Source organism: Notothenia rossii (genome assembly GCF_949606895.1).
Source record: "Notothenia rossii genome assembly, chromosome: 11".
NCBI lineage: Eukaryota > Metazoa > Chordata > Actinopteri > Perciformes > Nototheniidae > Notothenia > Notothenia rossii.
The window spans coordinates 23426063-23447058 of NC_136910.1; the positions used below are offsets into that span (position 1 = coordinate 23426063).

Consider the following 20996-nt stretch of genomic DNA (forward strand, 5'->3'; position numbering starts at 1 on the left):
CTATGTTATTAGATTCCTGAAATGAGGTATGTGGTTAACACAAGCTAAAGGGATTTTCTAGTTTTGTTCCACAACATAAAATACATCAATAAATACCCCACTGGTGAATGTCTGCAGCTTTTACGCATCTTAAAAAAGGTGTTTACTAACAAGAAACTATTTAACGTCATCACACCAAACGTTAGCTGCCTTTAGCTTAGTGGTGCTGATGTGCTAGCTTTTTACTTCTGGCAATTGCTTTAATGCCTCAAAAAGGGTTTTGGTTAATATGTGCACATTATCCTGCTTAAGTATCATAAACGTTTTGACATATTTTGTTTTGCGCAATATTCCAAAATCCAAAGGAAAAATCCCATTGGCTTTTTGTCAAGGAAGCCCTTGTGTTGCCTACTTCCGGGTTGGCCTAGAGAAATACGACATCACTTCACTACTACTATTATTTTGACTATATGCATGCTTTTTGACACATATTTGAATTTAAGAGATAACATTCTGACATGCCAAGAATCCAAAAAAAGAAAGGTTCTAAATTAAAGCAACCAACACGTTCATCATGCTGTCTTTACATGACGATAATAAACTCTTAATGAGAATGTCGAAGCAGAGCTGCACTGTTGCTCACTGTTGGAATGCAGCAGAGCTACGTACCTTCTTCAGAGCAGCCAGCAGGGTGGGGGCGATGGAGGCCATGTAGTAGGAGTGGAAGGCGACACCAGCGCTGCGCACCTCCTTTGCAAACACTCCCTGCTCTTTCAGCTCGGAAACAAACGCAGTGATGGCTGCCTGATGGAACACACACAACACACCTGTCAATACACAACATCCTGCACCTGGGAAACACTAGATGAGTGAAAAGCAGTCTTTCATTAGAAAATACATTCTATTGTTCTTCTAAGCCTGACATTGTTTTAACAAAGTCCAAAGCATTGTTTTCTGTGTAGTTATGTTATAGCTGTTGACAAATTACTGTATTCTTCTTCTCCTTTTTCAAAAACGGTTTGCATTTTTGAAGTAGTGTTTCTAAACTTATTATTTTGCACCAATAGCATTTTAAACCTAACGTTATTCTTTTGTACATAACGATAGAGGTACCAAGTCTTTGTTGAGCCTCTAGCGGTCACGAAAAGTTAATTGAAACGTAGTCAACTCGATTTTGTTTTGTTCAGTATAGTCAGACTGTGCATTACTCAGGTTATCTGAGTGTTACCAGGTTCTGAAGGAATGTCTGACCTGAGGGCCGGAGATGGTGACGGTGTCCTCAGCATTGTGGCAGGCAGGGACCACTCCCTTAGGACACTGAGCTATACACTCCTGCCACGTTAATCCTGGAACAAAACACATACTAATGTAAAAGATGTGTACCATCTAATAAAAACAAATACTAAGTGTAATTCTTCAGAGCAGCCAACAGGGTGGGGGCGATGTACCAGTACCAAAAGGGCCATAACACAAGTTGTTAACATAAATCCAGTATATCTTTGAATGCGCTGTTGTAACATCCGACAGACAGCAGGTCACATATTATCAATAAGAATGTAATTTGACTGAAAGATTTTTAAAATCCCGACACCTAGACTACGGCGATTTTCATTTCATGTAAGACATTGTGCATATTTCATGCAAGCATATTTTAAAATATGGAAAACAATCCCAGCTGTCTCTCACCGATGGCAGCCATGCCTCCTGGAGGAAGGTTGGCCTCCTTGATGCAGCGGCCCCTCCAATAGGCAGCCAGCAGGGCCTCAGTGTGGCTGAGGGAGCCGTCAGCGTAGCCACAGGCCAGCTCTCCTACAGAGTGACCCACGATCCCATCAGGCACAAGGCCCAGCTTAGTGAGCAGGTCGATCTGAGCTATCTGGAAAAGGCCACAAAACAAATGTGATTATTCCCATAGTTTCTGTATTTTCTGATTCACTACGGCGATACAATTAAACCTGCTTTTGCTCTATATCAGTTACATTATATGAAATAACTTATATCTAAATCAAAGTAAAACATATTTACATGAATTTCCTACCCTGTAGTGTATATCAAATGACATACATTTGCAAGAGTTCCCGCATTACGCATGGCGTCTTTACTCTACCTGTATGGCAGCCAGGCCAACGAAGGCGTGAACGGTGTCTTCAAAAGTGGCCTCGTCTGCGTCCATGAGCAGGCTGGACACCACCAGGCCGGTCTCCTTCAGAGCCACGTCCGACTTCAGGATGGACTCTCTGAAGTCAGGCAGCTGCATGAGGCTGCGGCCCATCCCGGCCCACTGAGTCCCCATACCTGGGAATACATACACACACCTTAGCTCAGCAATATAGCATTTCCTTATAAAGACACTCACAATCAAAAGGCCATTAGAGACATTACATTGTTTCCAAAAAGGTACATATAATGGTTGATATGTTCTACACCAGTGGTTCCCAAACTTTTTCTGTCAGGCCCCCCCTTTGGAGAAAAAAAAAAAAGTCGGGCCCCCCCAACACAAATAGTCAGGCTGAGTGGCGGCGCCAGAGATTTATTTTTGGGGTGCCAGGAGAGGACTCTCCTCCACTTTGTTGTTGAAAAAACTCCTGATATCTGTTAGCGTAGCTCGCTAGCACCAGAAGCTAACAAAAACGATCTCTCTCTCTCTCTCTCTCTCTCTCTCTCTCTCTCTCTCTCTCTCTCTCTCTCTCTCTCTCTCTCTCTCTCTCTCTCTCTCTCTCTCTCTCTCTCTCTCTCTCTCTCTCTCTCTCTCTCTCTCTCTCTCTCTCTCTCTCTCTCTCTCTCTCTCTCTCTCTCTCTCTCTCTCTCTCTCTCTCTCTCTCTCTCTCTCTCTCTCTCTCTCTCTCAATTCAATTCAATTCAATTCAATTCAATTCAATTCAATTCAAAGGGGCTTTATTTATTTCTCTCTCTCTCTCTCTCTCTCATATATGAAACAGAGACCCAGACGTAATAGTACTGTATCATATTATTTTTGAGTCAATAATTTTTCAAATTATGATCTTTTTTTTTTTTAATAACCATTTTTCCTCCTGGTCTCTGGCTGGTGACACGCTGATACTGATAGTATATATATATATATATATATTTAAAAAAAGCTATTTTGGACCTATGCAAACACTGAATATCTCCAAACTGAAATAGATTTTCACTACATAGAAAAAGGAAGATACAATTATACTGAAGGCAAGAGGAACACTACGAATATGGCGACAAAGCCAGTCATGTCGTGGCTCTTCACCTCGAGCAGCCCTCAGCATCACAACACATTTCTCAGAACTATGACCATGTGCATCCTCAAAATCAAGCTTCCTTTTAGATCATACTACTCCATAGCCTTGTTCGTTATTTATGTTGTTTATTTTTATATTGATATATCTTACAAGTAATGATCATGTTTCCCCACTAGACAGCATATATGAGCCTGTTACATCCTCAAGTTTGTCCACAAGACAGATTAAACATATCCAAGTCAGTGCATTCACAACATTCCTGTCCATGAATAAAGAAATGAAAGCATTACTGCACCTGAGCAGATGTACCAGATGGGCCTGGGGGCAGCCTGCCCCTGCTGTACCTCGGAGACGTCGCTCTGAGAGCCTATCAGGGTGTAGCCTCTGAAGGGCATGCTGGAAGTAGGAGCTCCTGAAACCTCATTCAGCAGAGACAGGAAGTTTTCATCAGCAGCGTGTTCCTTCCCTTTTTGTAGCAGCGCCTTCACTGCCTCCTCTGTGCGGCCACAGGCCTGAAGCACCCTGGGTAGTGTCCTGGGCGGTGCGGCCGTGTCAGTAGATTTCTCCGCTGGACGGAGAATCACGTGAACATTTGAACCTCCGAATCCAAACGAGTTGATGCCTACGATGCCGCCTCGGATGGGAATGGGCCGGTCGACCACCTGAACCCGACCGTCGCTGAGCGCTGGGATGTCCGCGTTCGCACTGTTGTAGTGCAGGTTGGGGGCCCAGACTCCTCGCTCTAGAGAAAGCACCACCTGTGTGGTGGAGGAAAAAATCAAACAATTAAGAAAAGCAGACGTGATACAGAGCAGCATTTCAGTGTTGCTGAGATAGCTCATTATCAATAAATTGACTGGTATCATTTTTCATATTTGTATTATATTGTGATCAAACTATTCCTGTGTTGATTTTGTAACTTTTTCTTAAATTTGTCATTTTAAGCACTTTGGGCTGCCTCCTTTTATGGAAGGTGCTATAAAAATAAGGTTATTTTTTGTATTTTTCTGTTTAATTGATATCTGCCTTTCTTCCTCTTTAAATGTGGCACATGTATCCTGCAGTTAGGAGGATGAAATGACATACTGTAAGGGATGACATATTTGTTGGATGACCCGGAATTTAGCATTGCAAGCCATCTCTCGATAATAAAAAACAATTGGATTTTGAAATAAGATCTGTTGAAAATGCTTGTTTATAATACTTAAAGGTGGGGTAGGTAAGTTTGAGAAACCGGCTCGAGATACACTTGTTATATTCCATGGAATGCTCTTAACATCCTGATAGCAATGAATATCTGAAGTGCTTTGACAAAGAATCCATAAAAAAATGTCATCTGTGGAAGCCGTAGCGCTGTAAAAAGCCTAATCATTTTAGCCGGGCCGGCTAAAATAACTGGATGGCCTACCTGCCTGTCAGCTTTCCATCTGTGCACAAACTTATCTCGTGCCGTCATTGGTCATGTGCGCGTTCGTGTGTGTTGGAGGAGGGGCTCTATAAGGAAGTGGCAGACTTTCTCCGGCTGTGTATTTCCAAATTCTAGCGCACTCGAGCCGGTTTCTCCAAAATTACCTACCCCACCTTTAAATTTCAATTGTAAGAGCGCTTTTCCAAATGCTCAAAGCACTTTGCATTAGATATTACACATATCAGACATGTAACAGTGAATAGAAAAACATGATGACATTGGGTACTCTCAACTAGTCACTTTTTTACGACTTGTAAAAGCCTCAGAAGTGATACAGTGATGAATTTTATATCATAATACAAAACGTGAACATCTTGTCAGCTTGTGTTACCATAGATCTTATTTCAGGCATCTTACGAAAAACCCATTAAGGAATAAAATGACTTTGAGACAAGCGAACCATATAGCTAAAGTGCCGACTCATTTCTTGGTTTAGGACTAATTCCTGCACCACTCTATAGTCATTTAAGTTGGCTGCAGAATTATTTGCCAAATAAATTAAAATCGCAGGTTTCTCGTCCCACCTTCCATTGAAAACATAAGGAATAGGTAAAAAAAACGTTCACCCAAAACATATGAATAAAAAATAAATCCTCAGAGCACTCCTTAACTCTCACCTTAGCAAGAGCAGACAGACCAGAGGCCGGTTCTGGATGGCCCATGTTGGACTTTGTGGAGCCGATTAGCAGGGGCTCTGACCTCGAGTCACAGAACACACTGACGATGCCGTTCACTTCCTGTGGGTCCCCAACCTGCAGAAGGAGAGCGGAGATTACACGTTGTGTCGAGTTCACTTTTGCATTTTCTTTTCGACCATCCGTCTGGTGAGGCATGACGAGCACTGATCACAGGCGATGTGTGTGATCTGTGTGCACTGACCTTGGTCCCTGTGCCGTGGGCCTCCACATATTCCACCTGCTCAGGAGTTATATTAGCTGCCTGGTAGAGAGAGCGAACCAGCCTCTGCTGCATCTCACCTGAAGGGAAGGTCACACCTGAGGGAGAAAGAGGACAAGTATTATAACTATACACATCACATCATAACTGCTTGGTGACTGTCAGGCGGTTAGCGTGCACCCTCACCCTGCTCCTTGTATCCATCTGTGTTGTTGCCAGCGTTCAGCACTGTGGCGTACACTCTTTTAGCCATTGAGCGCTTCGTCAGCAGCACAGCCACTGCTGCCTCAGAACGGCAGTATCCGTTTCCTGTCCAACAGATGAAACAATAGAAATGATGTATTGGTATATATGTATACAAATACATGGTGAATAGAGGAAAGTAAACATGAAGAGCTGAGACTCTGCCTCTTTATCTCACCTGATGCGTCAAAGGACTTGCAGGTCCCCTCAGGACTGAGCATGCCCAGCTTCATGAACTGCACCGAGGTGTTGGGCTTGAGCAGCAGGTTGACCCCCCCCACCAGAGCGGCGTCACAGTGGCCCTGGCGGATCCCATGGAAGGCGTTCTCCAGAGCCAACAGGCTGGAGGAGCAGGCCGTGTCGATGGCAGTGCTGGGGCCTGCAGGGGGGGGAGAGGAGGGGGTTACAGCTGTAGCATGTCAACTGTATCACTTGTGGTCCATAGAAGTACTCTGAACTGAAAGATATCAGGCCACTTGGGGGCAGCATTGGATCCAGATGTGCATTTATGTAGCAGGGCAGGTCTAACACATTACAGTAAGTGCCGTTCCAAACCAACAAGTGGGAAGTGGGAGTTAGTAAACCCTCCAACAGGAAGTCATTCAACTGTCCAACAGGAAGTCTGTATCTGTCCTGACCAACAGTTACCCTAACATGTGCAACGCTGTTTGTGTCCCTCGTGCAACACACTGTGTAGAAATTGTTCCGTGCAAACATTAACATGTCTACCTTATTGTTGGGAAAATACTGAATGTGCTCTTCTAATATCAGAGTAGCACATGATAACAAAGGCCCTACGTAGCTGTGTACGTAACCGGATGTATGATTACCTAGAAGAGCGTCAGGACAAACTGTTTTAGGCAGATGATAGCTATGTGACAACGATTAACATGATGATTCGGCCTCTATGGAGATAGACATATGACTGTCATGTTTATTGCTTACGCAGACCTTAGCTAACCTGAACTAAACATTGAATACTGCTTTGAACCGGTATTCTTCCATCTTGTGACTGTGTAACTCCCTCTCTTGTATATAAGCAAGTCAAGGACACTGTTCTGGGAACTATTTGTCCCATGCAGCCCTGTGTGTGATGACTACTTCCATTCTTGCAAGGATAATAAATACATGTATCCTGATATTGAAGATCAAGCCGGTGACAAGTGATATTTTTCTAACACTTGAAATTGAAAAAACAGGTGTAGACATTTTATATTGTCATACAGTTGTAAACAACTTGAAGGTTACATTGTATTTAAAACATTTTAAATTAGGATCTTATAAACTTGTGTCTATTCTACAAAACAGTAAATGTATGCATTTGATTATGAAGATGTATGTAAACGGGGACTTCTGCAAAGACCAAGCAGCTCATAGGCATCAGATTTAATTATTATTTTTGTATTTTTCGATATACTAATACTGGTTACAAAAAGTGACGTTGTTTCTGTTTCTGCCTGAGAGAGGGAAGACCGTCATAAAGCTTGCCGCTGTATTTACAACCTCCGACTTAAGGAAGGAGCCTCTTTCAGCCTAGAGTGTGAATACAGACGTAACTCACTCTGTCATGAAATCTAAGAGTGTAGGAGTCGAATTGAAAACGGGCCAGTTTGGGTTTTGGCACAAAATCCCCAATAGACACCATTAGAGTTTGGTGAATAGTTGTGATAACAAAGTCCTGATTAGAAGAGTAAAGTTTTACAATTCTCTGTCACATTCCCAGTTGAGTCTGTCGGTGTGTGTTGCTGTGTGTGCGTACCGCTGAAGTCGAAGAAGTAGGACAGTCTGTTGGCCAGCATGGCGCGCTGACAGCCGGTCATGCTGTAGCCCAGCAGCTCCTCTGGATCCCTGCTGAACGCCTCTCCAGCCTCGGAGCCGCTCACCCCGATGTAGACCCCCGTCTTACTGCCGCGCAGAGCAGCTGGGTTCAGTCCTGCGTCACAACATGGCATTGTCTTTAGATCATACACTCTATTTCATCACATAGCCCTTTCTTAGATAATCTCTTAATAACTCGAGCTCTGTTTGAAATGAAATCACAGAGGAAATTCAAAAGTCACACTTCATCAAGCGAACGGTTACTGTATTGCTTTCCAACTATTTCTTCCCCCTTTCACTAGAATGACAGTCGTTTTTAATTTTCAGTGCTTGTCCCACTCTCGGTTTTCCTCACCTCCATCTACGATAGACTCGTAGGCGATCTCCAGCATGAGGCGGAGCTGGGGGTCCATGGTGTTGGCCTGTTTGGGGTGCACTCCGAAAAAGGCTGCGTCAAAGTGGCTGATGTCCTTCAGTTTACCGTTCCTCTTTGGAAGACCGTACAGACCTAGGAAAGACAAAAATAACACAAAGTTAATATGAAACTGAATTATTTGGGTGGTGGGTAATGTAGTCTAGACAGTCGGTATCAGAACAAATGTTCTCGGGGGGGTGGGACCAAGCGGCAGAAGCAGGCTGTAGAAGGAGGAATTTCCATGGACCCCCATGTTAAAATGCCCTACTTTACAGCAGAAATAAACATGTTTCTACCCCTGGATGCATTACAAATTATTCTGTATATAGTTAGATTCCACCTTCATGACAATGGATTGGGGATTGCATTTTTTTATAATGCGCCCCTTTTAGTTATATTAGGTCTTAACGTTTTTGCATAAATTAGGGCGTGGTCACTTTGATGGAGACCTCTGCTGTGACTGCTGCTTCTAGCTTTCTGTTCCTCTGCTAGCTCCGTTAGCTCTGTTAGCTCCAGGATGCTACAGGGGCTCAGCTGCAAGGCTGATCCGGGGAACACAACTTGAACTCGGACGTGTTTGTTTTGTTGGTGCCTGGTGGAATATTCTTCATTTAAATATCTGACTTATCTTATGCCGCCTCAGCTCCGCCTCTTTGCCCTTATTTGGATCAGGCTGGAGCAGGCGGGAGTTAGGCTCTGATGTCACTGTCAAGACGGCAGCAGCAGACTCCACCTACTAAGGGCTTCTCAGCAAATCTGCAGAAACCCATGGGTGACGTCACGGACAATACGTCCATTTATATATACAGTCTATGTGTGGGACCCACAGTTATGCTGAGCGTTATTAATGGACATGGAAACAGTATTATTTTGTAAAAACATTCGTATTTTGTTGTTATTATCTGATATATGTTCACGCGCAATAACAACTATTTAGTAGGTAGCAGAAGCTGCAACATTAGTGGACCTAGCCGACATTATGCAGCTACGTTGCAGTGACTCGCTTATGCTTCTGTATTTTCACGTGGGGAAAGCTGGTAGAAAGGGGTATAAAAGTAGTGACACAGGTGTATAGAGAACATGTAAGTGTAACAAACTAGCTGTAATTCAGATATTAGATGGTTATATAACCATTGGTATGTTGTTTTACGGTTAAATGAGGAGTGTATCGTGTGAAACAGTTTGTCACCTGTTTGCTAACATGGACTAATGCCCTTAATGGTTTGTTTCATCCAAGTTTAGGAATTGACTTGAATGTTATTCAGATGCATCATCCATTAGACCAACTAAAGTGCTTGTGTGTCTGTATTTTCAGAACAAAGTACATCTTTTTTCCTAAACGTGCTGCAAAATCTCACTCTGTCTTACGTATGCATGGGAATATCTTCAGCCGCACTAGCCTCATATGAAAAACATCATGACATTTAGAATGCTCTATTAGCTGCCTATAATCTCGAAATGTGGAGGGCTAACTGCTGGATTGCACATAGCTTATTGTAGTGGCTGTCTTTTTAACTTGGATAATAGCTACTGGTTTGACTACAAAATCTTTTCAGATTGTTGATCCGATTGTGACTTCTTCTCCTGCCAGCTTGGAATAAGGAGGAGTTAATGCAGTGAACATGTCATCTTCAAAAAACAATGTTCAGCAGAGTGAAGGATCACAATGCTGAACGTATCGTAATAGTAGTTTCCAACACAGCAGTAAAATAGTCCATATTCAGGTTTCTTTGAGCCACCTTCACTGTGGCACTGGGCTTAATAGAAGCTACTATGTGTCTTCTTGTTTATAAGACTACTTGTTGCTTTGGCTGCTAACCAGTTTTCCTGTAGTTGCACATACTGTAACCGGCTAGCAGCATTTCTTGTAAAGAAGTGATTTACCATTTTCTTTTTGTACTGTCTCTTTTCAAGGACCCCTTCTGGCCATTGACCTGTGCTGGGTTTCACTCTTGTCCCTACTCTCCCGAGATGCCTTGTGTGTGGTCTCAGCTGACCCAGTGCAGCTCTTTCAGCGCATGAATGTGTGCTTAAGATGGTTGCCAGGATCTGAGGGATGGGTCTTTTATTCACAGAGAGGAAGCAACTGAAGGGTAGTGAGGGAGCACTGGAAAGAGTGGAATGTGGGCAAGGGTGTCAAATAGAAAAGTAAGAGAGAGAAAACCAGCTGCTAAATTCTCAGCACTTTGTCTTTTTCTTGCTAAATCCGTTAATCAAGATGGGACCAACTAGCACTCACTGAGAGCTAAACTCAGCAAATGGCTCAGCCTCATCTGAAAACACACAGCCCCCTCATTCATTTGTATAATGTACCAGCGTAAAGGGCTCTGGGAAGAAAAACAAAGCGTTGTTTGGCAAAAGTTGGACCTAATCCAACTTCTGCTTCCAAACAAAATAGCGTCATCTGCTATACGCTGCATTATCACTCATATGCAAACACATACTCCTAGTAGATCTACTTTAACACCTACAATTAACCTACATTTATAACCATTGGATTTAAAATGACAAAAGAAAACTGATTACAGGAACTTCTAATAACTGTCTGGTTTGGTTGCAAAATGGCTCACTGATGCAGTGACAAAATGTTGGCGTTTGTTTTGAATAATTTCAAAAAAAATTGCACAGAACCTCTATCTGTTAAGACTTGTATCTATTCAATAATTCAATATGTATTGTTTTTCGTTTCATTTCAGAGCCTGGCCAAACTTGTCTCTAGAGCAGCTCTGCAACTGCCAACAGATAACGAGGTCAAGTTTAAATCTACACACAGACGGCATTAATGTTTACAACGTCAGCTGCTGAGACAGGAGCTGTTCTGGTGACACAGGGGAAATCAGCTATCTTTCAAAGTGAGCACAAGAGGGTTATCTTATCAAGGAGATAAGAGGCCATCGCAACTGTCAGAATGATGTTAGTGATTTGAAGAATCATCTATGTTGGCAACTTACACTACACAGGTGATGATCTTAAGAAGTGAATGTCATTATTTATTCTGCTTATGTTGTTGTTTTAAACTGTACTACATTGTGAATGAAAAGAGTCAGCTTTAGCAGTTTTGGTAGTTGTTTACTTTGGACAGAAACAGGCTACTTTTCCCCTGCCTTTCTGTTCAAATTCAGTGTTAATAAAAAAAGTACATCTTTTTGTTGTCTAAGAAACGTGATGAATGTATTTTAATCATCATAAAACATATGCAAAGATTTGTTTGAACATTTCGAAACATGCATTGTTTGCATCAAGGTTTGGTGTATGTTATTTTACACTCACATTTTTGGCCTGTAAAGATATATATTGTAAATTCTCCCCTCATACAAGACATTACAGCTAAATAGAGTTTATGTTTAAATATGAAAAAGAGTAATTTTGAAATGCTAACTTTAGGTGAATTTAGGAGAAATGAAGAGAAGATCCTGTCGTTCTGGAGCTGCTGTTGGTGTGTGTTGCAGGACTATACATACAGAAAGTATTTTTTTCCTTTTAACTAACTAATAATAATAACTAATGAATTCATCCAAACAGACATTCTTTCTTTCTTTTTTTAGAAAAGCAGTTCTCACCCAATCAATCAAATAGATCTATCTTTATGAGGTTTTACCTGGTGTCCACCGCCGGTCGTCCTCCGTCACCATGTCGACACCGTTGATGAGGTTTTCCCAGAATTCCTCCAGGTTGTTGGATTCGGGCAAACGGCCCGATATCCCTGCTATGACTATATCATCCATGCTGAATGACTGTGAACAGAGAGAGGGACATGTCAACAATGAGCGGGACACATTATGTGTACACTGCGGTCATCAGTGTGAACGTGTCTGTCTGCTGAAGAAGCCTGCGTTACCAGGACAACACAAAGTATGTTGACTCCTCAACAACACACCAAAGGGATTTATTATGTCGAAGATGTTTTTAAGATAATACTGAAAAAACATTGAACTGCCCAAAACTAAATATGGAACGATTTAAAACAAGCTTAACAGCTACATATTTCCTAAGCCAACTTCCTGGAATGCCCTTCATTTGCATGATAAATATGTTTATAGAAAAGGTCGAATGATTGTATGATGTGGGGCTGCAGAGGCCTACAAACTGTATTCTACAGACCTATTACAAAGCTTGTGTGGTACAGATCCTCTCAAAAACCTAAACAAAAAACATTTTAAATATATCTTTCAAAGATAAGAAGAATAATGAGGAAAAAAATATCAATCTCTCCAATATCTTTGATAATATGCAATATTGCAATTTCAGTAAAGATAATCACAATTAAATATTGTTTTCAAATCGAGCAGCCCTGATAGTGATCTGCATTAAAATGCCATTCTTAAAATGAACATTTATTTAAGATCTATTGGAATTTGAATTGACTGATGTTGTGTAAATCAGCTGACTGTCTTTCCAGTCAGCTGATTCCGAGCCGGTCTGGTGAGTGCATGCACAACTGTGTGACATTTAATCAGTGCAACACTCGCAGACACATTGTAAACAAAATACAGTCAGTCGACGGTAGAAAGAGATATACGCTATAGATTTCAAATTCTTTATCACCCAAAAACATGAAATATCAAATTCTAAAAGATCTTCATGGCAGTTACTGAACTGTACGCCTATATTTTCACACTAAGCATGTTTCGGTATTGAACCATATGTAATCGTGTTGGTGTTGACTGGCAGCTTTGGGAATGAGGAGTCTCTCTGAGCATGCATGAGCGAGCACTTACAGACAATGTAGTCTGTGGATACACTGTGTACATGAGTGAGCATAGCCGTGTGTGTGTGTGTGTGTGTGTGTGTGTGTGTGTGTGTGTGTGTGTGTGTGTGTGTGTGTGTGTGTGTGTGTGTGTGTGTGTGTGTGTGTGTGTGTGTGTGTGTGTGTGTGTGTGTGTGTGTGTGTGTGTGTGTGTGTGTCTTTGTTCCTTGTTTCTAGGCCAGGTCTTTTTGTGTCAGCAGGGCCTGGCCCATCAGCCAATGGGCTTGCAGCTTGGCACAGAGCCACTCTAAATGGAAGCATGTCACCTCCTCGATGTAGAGCAGCCGTCCTGACCTCTTCCCTCACAACATACTGTTCACGTGAGCTTGGATGTTAATAGAAACAGTGGTACACAGCATATAGGAGGCTAAAGTTGAATTCAAGGAGGGGACATTGTGATGTTGGTGAAAAGTCACCGGGGCAGTTCATAGCAGCTGAGGCTACAGTGGAAGCTAGCTCTATGTCTGACACTACCACAACATTATCAGTATTTGTAATGGAGAATAACAGAAACTTCACAAAGGAAGATGAAAATAAATATTGTTTTATCACAGAAATACAGGTACCACTAAATCCATTCTAATTATTCCATGAACATAGAACTGACAGCGCTATAATTAATAATGCAGCATCATGCAGTATTTAATGTTTTCAGCTTACAACTTACATTGCTTCTCAACATGCTGAAAAATGGTTGCAACTATCCTTAATATAAAAAATACCTATTTAATACATAGTCTTACATTGTCTTTGCACCTCATTTTTCTAGGCGAACATAGCTTATTCATTTAAGTTTAGTTATGGTGAACGTGGACTGCATTATGGCTAGGACTCAAAATGAGGATATGGATTGTAATGATAGCGCAAGAGCAGTTATTGGCTTTATTTACAGACTTGCAAATTGACACAATCTATACAGTGATAAGGAAGTGATAAGGATGTTATTGTTGAGGTGACTGAACAAGGCAGTGCGCTCTGTGCAACAGAGACTGTATAGCTGGTTTTAGTCTGCAACGCATATATCTATGTATATAAATAAATCTATGCATATAAATATGCAGCAATTTAAACACCAAAGCTATATAAAGAGTAATATCATTGGTCATATATGCACAGTATACAAATATTATTTTAAAGACAGAGATTGGCTTATATCTTTGACAATGAAAAGGTGCTCAAAACACTGCCATCTTGAATGTTCATATTAAATAATGTGTTGGAGGCATCCTTCTACAATCTGCCTGTCACCTGCCAACACATCCTCTGCATTACCAATTCCCCCTGTCCCCATCATTTGCGTATGCATGCAGGGTTCAGAGTTCAATTCAACCCAGTTATAATAGAACACAACTCCTGCTTTTGAGTCGACTTCTTCAGGGCCGGGTTTATCAAAGCGGTTATATATTAGACTCTTGCTACCACAGTGGGTCCTGCATTACCCTTTTGGGGTCCATTTGGCAATAATCCCCAACTAACTGTACACTTACCCTTTCTAAAACAGCAGCCATATGAGAAGTCTGCGGCCTAATCATATATGAGATTTAGCAATATGTTTAAGGTATAGGCCTATCTTCTGTATCACGTTGCTACACACACACACACACACACACACACACACACACACACACACACACACACACACACACACACACACACACACACACACACACACACACACACACACACACACACACACACACACACACACACACACACACACACACACACACACACACACACACACACACACACACACACACACACACACACACACACACACACACACACACACACACACACACACACACACACACACACACACACGCGCGAAAAGGAAGATAAAGAAGTTACTTTCAATCCGCATTTGCACATCCTTTCTTCTATGTAGACTACATTACATTTAATTTAGCTAATGCTTTTCTCCAAAGCAAGTTTAAATAAGTGCTATAAGATACAAACTCAGAAAAGCAAGAAACATGCAGGCACTTCTGCTTCAAATAAGACAACAAGGCCTTAATAGGGCCTCTTATAAAAAAATAAGAGGCCCTATGAAGCTTATTTTGGTGCTCCCTTTCCTGTAGTGTGTTCTATTTGTTTGTGTGGATGTAAATGGTCTGAAAAGGCTGAAATCCCTGTGTTCCTCTCCCACTCCCCCCCCCTGCCTGAAACACTTCCATTGGACTCCTTTGCTTACTTCTGTAACATAATGACATCACTGTTACACTCCTGCTTCTATTGGCTAGGGCTACAAAACATTGTGCTGTACGTGATCATCTAAGGGGCGGGGCATCTCTCAGTGGTTGACCTTTCAGAGCAGAGCCGGCCAGCTAACCAATCAGAGCAGACTGGGCTCTGGTTTCAGACAGAGGGTGAAAAGAGGTGCTGCACTACAGGCACTATGAGAAAAATAAAGAGCTGTTTGAACATTAAAGCATGGATACATGTCCCAGGAGAGACACTACATACTGATATACACCTGAGAAAGACCATTATATGTCTTCTTTTATCTCAATTGACCAAGACTTATAAAACAAAATGGCAGTAGTAAATTGGCCAACGTGCCAAGTAAACAAGTGGGTTTTCAGTCTGCAATGGAAGACTTCTAGCTTTCCTGATCTCAATGGAGAGCTTGTTCCACCTTTTGGAGCCAATAGAGCAAACAGCTTCAAAAGATTCAAATTGTTTTTTAGTACTAACTAATTCAAAACAGAAAAACACCTCTATTAAAATGGAAATATACTCAGCCTACCCCTTGTAGTCAAGAAGTCAGAATCCTTCAGATTTGAATTGCAATGCACACAAAAGCAACAGTGGTGATGAAGCCCAGGTAGAAGCAGGATGATCACACTATGACAGCCTCTCCTGTAGCTCAGAAGCTAAAAGGATTTGGACTCCAACATAAACAGGCCCAGGATTAGACCTAAGGTAGCACCTTCAGATCAATATCAAGCCTCATCTGACCCAGATCACACACTAACACCGTGCACATGACCAAAGGCATAAGAATAACTATCAGCTAGTGACAAGCTGGACTGCTCAACACGCACACTGTTCCCATCAGCCCTCACATCCTGGGTATTACACTGCTGAGCTCACCCAGCAACAAGACCTGACTTGCAACATAGCCCGATGGAAAGAGCCTGAAGGGTAAACACAGTAGAGACAATTGGCAATTTTATTCTATCATTCCTCTGCTGCGTGCACCGATACTGGATGATCCTCTTCTTAAGTCAAGAGGACAAACGTGTTCCTAGAGAGAAAAGCTATGCGAACAAAGCTTACATTGCTCCACCTGACATGAGAAGAATGTGTTTAAACATCTAAATTACAAAACACATACTCACCTGCCATTTGGTACACCTGTTCAACTGCTACGTATTAGAAAGATAAGATCAGCCTATTACGTGACGGCAACTTAATGCCTTAGGAATGAAGACACGGTCAGGAAATTCTGCTGAAGTTGAAACCAAGCATCAGAAAGAGGAAGAAGGGTGATTTTGACACAATTGTAGTTTAAAGTATTCACTGAAAAAACTGAACTTTTGACCTTAATCAAATGTATTATGTCAACAAATATCACATAACTGTATTAGGTTAGTTGAAAGCAATAATATTAAGTTGAGCCTAATATTTTGTATTTAAACTTAATACTATTGCTTGCAACAAATCTAATACAGTTTTGTGAAATGTTTTGACATAATACATTTAAATAAAGTCAACGTTTCAGTATTTCAATGTTCAAAAACTGGGATTTTCTCTAGGGTTTACAGAGAATGGTGCACAAAGGAGACAACATCCAATGAGCTGCAGTTATGTGTGCAAAGAAAGTCTGGTTGATGGTGAAGTCAGTGGAGAATTGCTAGGGTGGTTTGAGCTAATAGTATGGCAACAGTGTCTCTAATAAGCACATGCTACGACCGAGGCATGCAGGAGAGCATCTCACAACACGTTGGCCCCCCGTGGAGCAATAGCAGCAGAACAACAAGCATGTCAGAAAACAACAAGAAACAAAGGCTGCAAGTAACACAGGTTCTCCAAAATGAGTGAAAAGGATATTGGTTTGACCAGTTTGGCAGGGTCTTAGTTTCTGCAGCACCACTTTGGTGTTAACAACATGAAAGCAAGCACGCATCCTGCCTTGTATTAGCATGTTAGGCCGGTATTGGCGGTGTAGTGCTTTGGGGGATTTTTTCTTTCCTGCCTTTAGGCCTTGGAACTAATAAAGCATCATTTTAACATGACAGCACAAATGAATTGTTACTGAGCATTTCCATTCCTTTATAAGTGTACCCATTTTCTAATAGAGTTGGACAGGATTGAGTCCCAAGACCCGGAAATTAGTCAGCATTTTACCACATTTGGTTCCCTCGCTCGAAGACAATGGTTTTTGGAACATATATTTGGTTATATGCTTTAAATCGGGCCTGTGGTTAACACAAGCTGAAGAGATAGCGTTATATTCTACGACAGAAAATATGTCAATAAATACTGAACACTGTCTAAAGCTTCCACTGTATGTGTCATAAGAATGGTGGTTGCTAAGAAGTGATAAAATAAGACTACTAAACTTCATCAAGACGCACATTAACTAATTAGCTTAGCGGTGTTGATGGACAGCCAAGCGACTGATTTAGTTTTTTTATAGCCTATCATTAGCTTTTAAAGGTGGGGTAGGTAATTTTGGAGAAACCAGCTCGAGTGCGCTAGAATTTGTGCACAGATGGAAGGCTGACAGGCAGGTAGGCTATCCAGTTATTTTAGCCGGGCCGGCTCAGATGATTGGTCGTGCTTTTTACAGCGCTACGGCGTCCGCAGATGAAATTTATTTAAAGCATTTAATATATTCATTGCTATCGGGATGTTAAGAGCATTCGATAGAATATAAGTGTTTCTGAAATAAATTACATACCCCACCTTTAAGTTCTGAAAAATGCACTTAGGCTTTACCAATCATAGGTGGTGTTTATAAATGGAGATTATCCTGCTGAGCAAAACATGTAAGTATCATAAATATGTGTTTGCCACAGAGCTTATTTTCTGCATTATTCCAAAAACCAATGAATATATCCCATTGCTTTTATGGAGGGAGCCCTTCCCCAAAAAGATGTCATCACTGCACCACTCTCAGGATACTTCCAGCAGAATAACTTGCCATGTAATTGAGATGTAATCATCGCTGACTGATTGTTGGACATGACAAGTACTTCCCACTACTCAAATTGACTACCCATTTAACTTATTTCAATCTATTTGGTGACTTTTTGCATGTGGTGGAACAATGACGTTGCATCCCAGATGTTCAGCCAACAAATCTACAGCAACCACATGATGCTATAATGTCAATATCGACCAAAGTCTCTTGACAAATGTTTCCAGCAAATTGTTAAATCCATGCCACAAAGATCTTAATGCAGTTCCAAATGCAAAGTCAGATATTTTTGTATCAAATGCTCAAAGATGGTGGACTTTCCATCCACTTCTAGTCATTGCCAGCCCCCAACCACCACTGACACAGCAAATTCCTCAACCACATGTAAAAGTTAGCAAACTACACTGGACCTATTTACCTTTTGTCATCATTCATTTGTAGCTTTAATTCAGCCATTTCTCTTCATTTCATGCATTCTGGTGAATATGTAGGGACACATTTATTGTGTAAATGTTTTAATTTGTTTAAAGGAAAACAGCATATTCAGGCACCAGGTGACAATTTAAAGTGAAAATAATGTAATGCAGTAAGGCTCTCAAGCATTCTGTATTGCTTTCAAATATAAGATCAACTTCTTATCTATTGTTATCGCTGCTTAAATACACAGACACACTGAGTTGCAAGGCAATATTTAGTCTTCCCCGTTATTATGTGTGCTTTGTTAGGATGAGCACCATCTTAAAATGTGGGTATGACACATATTAACATCATTTTCAAACAATATTATAACTAGTGAAATTCAGCAGTTGGCCATGTAGTCTACTCTCCGTACCAAATGATACGCCCTTTTCAATACAAGGGTCTTTTTTTGTTTATCCAGCAACAATGCTCTACAGTAACACAACAAATGAGCTGACAATTTACAATTTGGGTGTTACAAATAAATCACACAGGCACTTGAGCTAGTACAGCTAAGGTACAGGATGGCTGCTAGCCTCAGTGACCTGCAAGTCTTCACGCAGGGCAAAGCTCTACGGAGGGAAGGGAAGCACCAGTGCAGCATCTGACAGCAACATCATCAGTATTACAATAAATAACGATACAATTAAAAACTATGGAAATGCCCTGATGACCAACTCTGAATACATCTCTTTTTTTTGTGTTTAAAGAAATTGTTTATATCTCATAAAAAATGCATGCTATTGAGAATAAGCAGCATTCAAATAGCTGTAGGATAATGTGGAGTTGAATGATGCACCGACATAAAGATGAAAGACTAGTTCCTAAAGTGCCGAGTCACGATTATTTGCTTTTTGATATAGCCCTGTAAAAAATCGGGGTTTCGAAAAGCAAAGGCACAGTAAACCGGCAGCCTTTGTTTGGTGTAAGACACTATTGTTCCGTGTCGAAATAAGAAATAAAGTCACGCAATAGCATCCGAACACAAGCAGCTAATAGCTGTTAGCAACGTTAGCTTACCCGTGTATCCAGGAGGTGCTCCTCTGACTGTAACCGTAGGGGGGAATGTCTCTGTCCTTTCACTCTGTGTAAGGTTTCCGTAAGCCTCTGTGCTTCTCTCACGCTTTTTCTCAGATGAATTGAAATGTGTTACATTCTGCCTGGCCACGCCACATGGGCTGACAGCTTGGTCTGGCCGCACAGTCCAATGAAAAAAGAGGCAGGGCTCGCGGATCCAGTCAGTAGCGGAGCATCTCGCTGAACGCCCCAGTAGTCACAGAGAGCACAAAAAAAAAGGAGTCGGGGTTATTAAAGTTCATTCTCTAGCCGGCACCATCCTCGCTCCGCCCCGCTACATCACACTTTACAATATGACAGGAAATGTGCCTTAATAATCCAATAACGTATCAAATATTCTTACGGTTACACTAGATGCATTATTTTGTATTGTATTGGCGAGCTGTATGTATTATTATCGGCCAGTTGCAGCAACCTTGCATGGATGATGGGGGAATGTTGGGTTGGGTGCAACAAATGCTGTTAACCAACATACCACACTGTATTTACATTGTATTAACTGACGTAGCCTAGATGTATGGGTTCAAGAAAAGCGCTATAGAAATATAATGTATTATTATTATTATTATTAATATTTTTAAGCCCTTGCAAAGATCAAAACGTAAAGGGGCATTCATTGCAGATTAAAAGAAGACAGTGTGTCACGTGGAACTGTGAAACATTTATGTCCTGCGCGAGACTTTCGAAATACTGTGCAGGATTCAGAGAAAAAAACCGCATACGTTTTAATCAGAACGAAAGGTTGTTAACCTTTATCAAGTTCATATTTAATTTAACATTTCATAATACTACATCGAACTTGAATGTACAGACCTGCGTCGTCAGAAGTGCACATATCAAAGTTTCCTGGATTGACAGGTGAGTAACCAATCACTGAGAACGATTGTGAGGTTTCATCCAATCACAAAACAGGAGGGAGGGCTTTTCCGAGATAGGGTGATTAAAAGGCGGGGCCTGAGTGATTACGTAGCCATAAACGCTCGTCTGACTTCTTGGGGTAACTGCAGTTCATCATTTAAAAAGCATGATGTCCTGAGAAAGTGTTTCTCCTACTGACCCACCGTGGTGGCATTGGCAGAGATAAGCTTTACAACGAAGAGCCAGGGATCAATAGTGGAACAGACAGATGTGTTCTTTGGCTAAAAATAAGAAGCAGGGGCGATCCATCCACCCTTCTTCCACATTCAATTCTGATGTAATGCTATACATTTTTCAGAGTATCATATTCTAATTGTACTTTTTGGTATTTATATTTATTTTAAACATTTCCTTTATTTTTTAAATAATACAATAGCAGTTTTTAAAATACTTAACATAACATTAATAGTAATTATACTATTATACTTTCACGTATAATAGTTATATATTTGATTTTAAAATTATATTCTTCCAACAAAAAATTCATTGTGTGTGTAGGTTGCCAATAAACCTGATTCTGATAATTTTTATAGGCAAGCAACCAAATAAATGCACAATTTGAGTTTTGTAGAAATAGTTGCTTTACAGTATGT

The 20996-nt window shown here is 41.1% G+C and overlaps 1 protein-coding gene across 1 annotated transcript in view; it reads right to left on the minus strand.

Moving 5' to 3' along the window:
• fasn (fatty acid synthase) overlaps positions 1-19692 on the minus strand; it is a 44490-nt gene extending 24798 nt beyond the window's left edge. The window contains exons 1-13 of the mRNA XM_079657677.1: positions 19429-19692; positions 11652-11787; positions 7994-8146; positions 7580-7753; positions 5999-6199; positions 5764-5886; positions 5560-5675; positions 5298-5432; positions 3508-3970; positions 2087-2274; positions 1666-1855; positions 1231-1325; positions 649-783 (exon numbers count right to left, since the gene is read on the minus strand). Of these exons, the coding sequence (XP_079513803.1) occupies positions 649-783; positions 1231-1325; positions 1666-1855; positions 2087-2274; positions 3508-3970; positions 5298-5432; positions 5560-5675; positions 5764-5886; positions 5999-6199; positions 7580-7753; positions 7994-8146; positions 11652-11778 (2100 nt within the window). The 5' untranslated portion in view covers positions 11779-11787; positions 19429-19692. The remainder of the gene's footprint in view (positions 1-648; positions 784-1230; positions 1326-1665; positions 1856-2086; positions 2275-3507; positions 3971-5297; positions 5433-5559; positions 5676-5763; positions 5887-5998; positions 6200-7579; positions 7754-7993; positions 8147-11651; positions 11788-19428) is intronic.
• Positions 19693-20996: the final 1304 nt, after the last annotated feature.